The sequence below is a fragment of the Pinus tabuliformis genome, chromosome 6 (assembly GCF_031772625.1).
Source record: "Pinus tabuliformis cultivar Carrire ecotype Pingquan chromosome 6, CPIR1, whole genome shotgun sequence".
NCBI lineage: Eukaryota > Viridiplantae > Streptophyta > Pinopsida > Pinales > Pinaceae > Pinus > Pinus tabuliformis.
This window is the reverse complement of record NC_142292.1, coordinates 1,867,697,910-1,867,702,961: the sequence shown is the minus strand read 5'-3', so window position 1 is coordinate 1,867,702,961 and position 5,052 is coordinate 1,867,697,910. Positions and strand designations below refer to the sequence as shown.

The 5,052-nt window shown below is 36.2% G+C and overlaps 1 protein-coding gene across 1 annotated transcript; it reads left to right on the top strand.

Moving 5' to 3' along the window:
• The first annotated feature begins 2,520 nt into the window (after positions 1 to 2,520).
• Positions 2,521 to 4,371, top strand: LOC149266590 (heat shock cognate 70 kDa protein-like). Its single transcript, XM_089408727.1, has one exon. The coding sequence runs from the start codon at positions 2,521 to 2,523 to the stop codon at positions 4,369 to 4,371; it is 1,851 nt and encodes a 616-aa protein (XP_089264853.1).
• The last annotated feature ends 681 nt before the right edge of the window (positions 4,372 to 5,052 follow it).

Here is a 5,052-nt window from a genome sequence, read left to right as displayed (position 1 = left end):
TGCGGTTCAATATGTGTCAACATTATATGTGTAGTGAGCTATATAATCTCTTGGGTTGGGGCCTTATGGAATGGGTTTACGTGGACAACCTGATTGTCTATAAGTCTATAATTGAGGGAATCCCTGTCCATCCTTCAATGTCCTTTGTCTCGAGGCCCTGGTGTTATGGTTTGTGGTTAAATATGTGTTTAGCATTATACATGTAGTGAGCTATATAATCTCTTAGGTTGGGGCCTTGTGGAATGGTTTTTCGTGGACAACCTGATTATCTACAAGTCTGAAATTGAGGGCATCCCTCTCTGTCCTTCAGTGTCTTTTATAGCTCATGGTATTTCTTTTGATTGTCCTCATTACCTCTCTTTAACAATTTTTATGGCTCCAAGGAAACAAATGCCCAATGGGGCAAGAAAGGATGTGTCTTATTTCTTACAAATCAGTGGTCATTGCCTTTGATTCAATACCCCTCGAGGTTCGTAGGGAGATTTTGGATTTGGAAAGTGTCAAGCTAGAGACTGTCCTTATGGTTTGGATTCTAAATTGGTTGGTGTGAGGGAAAAATGGCTTCCAACTCTTGGTGATTTTCGGAAAAGAATATTGAATTTCTTAAGTTCCTTGGCCTTAAGTCAACATACAAAAACATTTCTCCATCTCCTGTTCAAGGAGAAACATGTGAAAAATTATAACATTTTCTCGTCTATGGAGGACATTAAAGAATGGTTCATAACATTCGTTTCTACTTGAACAATGTGGATGCTCGTCTGGCACGAATGGAAACTTTCTTGGTCTGTGATTTGGGTTCAGGTGACCTCACGGATCCTCGCGCTAATAGTGTGTATACCCTTGTGCTGATCTCTTCAGACTATGAGTTGTATGGGGAAGACAAATGAGGGCAGGTATCTATGGCTTTCTTTATTAAAGTTATTGGCTTCGGATTTTTGAATGATATATTATGGTTTTGGTTCTAGTGAATAACACATTGCTTTAGTTGTTGGATATGGTGGCCTTAAACTCATTCTGTGCCCATCTTGGAACTTTTGTACTATTGTTTGGAGGGATGATGTTTTAATGCTGCGTAATATTCTTAAGCGTCTCTCTCAATGTTTGTTGAATTTTTTGAAACGCATTGCATCAATCATTTTGGATCAACTTTGTCTTGGCGGGAGTACAAGAATGTTTTTATGCTTGCTTTTGGAAGTCGCCTCTTGTTTCATTTTATAAAATGATAGTTTAGATGGAACAAATTGTAATTCCTGGTGTTATGCATATGGGAAAGAACTACAAAGCTAACTGATATTGCAATCTCTTTGTTGCCTTGAGAGGGGCTTTACAACTCAGTACATGGTATATGTAAAGATGTAATGTAAGTATGCAAACAATTTTAAATGTTGGCTGATTTAAAATATTAAAAAAAGGTTAAAAGTGATAATTGCCATTAATGTAAACATTTAAATGTTGACTCAATTAATAATAAAAAGTTAAAGTAATAAGAATAATAAAATTCAATTTTCTGATTTTTTAATTAACTTGTGAATAAGATTTCTTACAATACCATGGGCCAATACTATGGCTTATCAATACAAAAACCATAACTTATTTCACAACGAAAATATTTTATAACAATATCACAAGATTTTTAACCATTATTAACTTGTAAAAAATAGACTTTGTTACAATACCATGGATTATCAATACCACATGCCTAAAAAAACATAATTTATTTCACAATCAAAATATTTTATAACAATATGAAAAGATTCACCCCCACTTTACCATGGATATCATTAACTTGTAAATAGACTTTCTTACAATACGATGAGCCAATATCATGGCTTATCAATATCACATGCCCAAAAACCATAACTTATTTCATAATAAAAATATTTTATTTTAATTTAATTTTATAACAGTTTTTTTAATTGAATCTAAAATGAAAAAAGTTATAATTAATTTTGAGATATATCTAAAACTTTTATGCTCACGACCACTAAAAATATACCCATAAAAATTAAATTAGAGTTTTAATAAAAAAAATAAAAATACTTTTACATATAAAATGTAAAATTGATACCGTATAAATGTAGATCTATTTGAACTAAAGAACTTATTGCACACCAAAAAAAAAAATTTGATTCAAGTACCCATAATTAATTTTTTTGAAAAAAGAAAAATCTGAGATTTAAGAAAAAAATAATTTACTGTGGAATCCGTAGACAACGCATTACGTTGTGAGGTCAGAAGAAATGACTGTATGACGTGAAACGCCTGACGGCGTATTCACTGAGACAGATGTGAAAATCTGACTTCAATTTTCATCCGTGTCGAGTTTCACTTCGAATATAATAGACATTATGGTAATTAAAGGAAGTAATTAGTAATTGTAACCATTTATTTGGCATACTGACACTTCCACCTTCAATGAAGAAGACCAACAAAATTAAATATAGTGGATTTCCGTGGTCCAGAATTTTTCTGTTAAATCTATAAATTGCGTGCTCTTTCTACTTACTAGCGATTAACATTATGGAGGTAGATGCGAAACGTAAAGGTAAAGCCATTGGCATTGATCTAGGGACAACTTACAGCTGCGTAGCAGTGTGGCAGCAAGATAGAGTCGAAGTTATAGTTAATGATGAGGGCAACCGGACCACTCCTTCCTTCGTTGCTTTCACTCCCTCTGAGAGGTTTGTGGGAGACGCTGCAAAATACCAGATGGCCACAAATCCCCGGAATACCATCTATGATGCCAAGAGACTCATTGGAAGGCGATTTACCGATCCCTCTGTGCAGAGTGACATGAAACTCTGGCCCTTTACTGTCATCGCTGGAGAAAATGAAAAGCCCTTTATCCAAGTTGATTACAAGGGTCGAAGGAAGGAATTTGCAGCCGAGGAAATCTCTTCGATGGTATTAATCAAAATGAAGACGACGGCCGAAGCGTACCTCAACTCTGAAGTGGAGAATGCTGTTATCACTGTACCCGCCTATTTTAGCGATTTTCAGAGGAAGGCTACTAGAGACGCGGCTACCATTGCCGGTCTTAACGCCATGAAAATAATTAATGAACCCACTGCCGCGGCTATAGCTTACGGATTTGGTACAGAGGTTTATTCCTCCGATGGAAAGAAGACTGTCTTGATTGTCGACCTTGGCGGAGGCACCTTTGATGTTTCCATTGTTAATATCGAGAGAGGTAAATTTGAGGTGAAGGTTGTCGGCGGGGACACGCATTTGGGTGGCGAAGATTTTGACAACAGAATGTTCAATCACTGCGTTCAACATTTCAACAGAAAAAATAAAACGGAAATGAATATAAGTGCTAAAGCTCTTCGGAGGCTCCGGGCAGAATGCGAAAGGGCAAAGAGAAATCTGTCTTCCGTGGTAGAGACTGTGATTGATATCGACTGTCTATACGAAGGGTTGGATTTTCACATGAAAATTACAAGAGCCAAGTTCGAAGAGCTCAACACGGATTTCTTTGACAAGTGCATGCGAATCGTCAGCGGATGTCTGGAAGATGGCAGGATGAGCAAAGAAGAAATTAACGAAGTTGTATTAGTAGGAGGTTCCACCCGGATTCCAAAGGTACAGGAACTCCTTCAACATTTCTTCCATGGAAAAAAACTCTGCAAAAGCATAAACCCCGATGAGGCTATTGCATATGGAGCTGCACTTCAGGCGGCAGCCTTGAACAATGAAGGCATCCAATTGGTCGTCATGGACGTCACGCCTTTGAGTCTTGGGATCGGAATTACAGGGGGTGTAATGTCGGTAGTCGTTCCGAGAAATACTCACATTCCAACTCAGTGGGAGGATTCTTACACTACAGCGCGAGACAATCAGGTAGAAGTGTCTTTTCGAGTGTATGAAGGCGAGAGAGCAATGGTTGCGGACAACAATTTGCTCGGTAAATTTCGGTTGAGGGGAATTCCGGCAGCCCATTGTGGAGTAGCAAGCTTTAGAGTAATCTTTGAATTGGACGCCGACGGAATTCTGAAGGTGTCAGCCCGGGAAAGGGGAAGTGGGGTAAGCAATTTCGTTACTATAACGAACGATGGTGGTCGGCTGAGCAAAGAGGAGATCCAAAAAATGAGAGGTGATGCCGAGAGATTCAGAAGGGAGGATGAAGAGGTAAAGAATAAGCGCACTGCCAGAGTCAATTTACAGAATTACGTTTACAACATGACAAGCAGAGTGAAAGAAGCCGAGCTGAATGGGACAGTGGCAGCGGATATTGTGCAGATGCTGAATAGTGTGGAGGAATGGTTGGTTGAGAACGAGAGTGCGCAGCTTTTTGAGTTGGAAGAGAAATTGAGAGGTTTGAAAAATGAAATGCAAACTTTGACGGGAGAAGGCGAATTAGATATTAGTTAAAATTGTGTGATGCACCGTTTTGTAGAAAGCTAATAGACATTGGTATATCATGTTTTGTCGTCTTGGAACAACATAAACAATTTTTTGTCCTTTTATGTTTTGGAGGCTCTGTTACTGTTATGCCCATAAAATATTTTGGTGAACATTTGAATGTAGTGGGGAATTTTCAAATGATGGGCAGTTCTGTTTACAATGTTTTTCATCAACCTTGTTTTTGCGCGTTTTTATATTTCTGAAATACAGTAATGCAGATCCATTGTGAATTTTTTTATTTAATGTATTTGTTATATGAATGAAATAAATTTACTCATTAATTATAATAATAAATTATAATTTAATTATGCTTAAACTAAATTAATGTTATTAAGTATTATTTTAAATTTAATTATATTTAATTTTAATAATATTATTAAGTATTAATCTAATTCATCTTACATCAGTTTTAAAAACCAGGAGAGGAATTAAATTGGTTGAGTTGTAAATTTTTGGTCAATTTTATGTTGTATTAAGAATTTTGAATGCAAAAATCTAATCTAATTTTTTAAAAATATTGCCAATATGTGATTATTTTTTTCTTTATCATAAATGTATGGTTTTGTTTTGTTTTGATTGTTTTTTTAGAGTTTTATGGTCATGTTGCTGCTTGGTTGTAGGGTATTTAATGATTTTTATACCAACTAA

Bases quoted from the DNA above. Each gene is read 5' to 3' on its own strand.
- LOC149266590 (XM_089408727.1), top strand. From the start codon at position 2,521: ATGGAGGTAGATGCGAAACGTAAAGGTAAAGCCATTGGCATTGATCTA.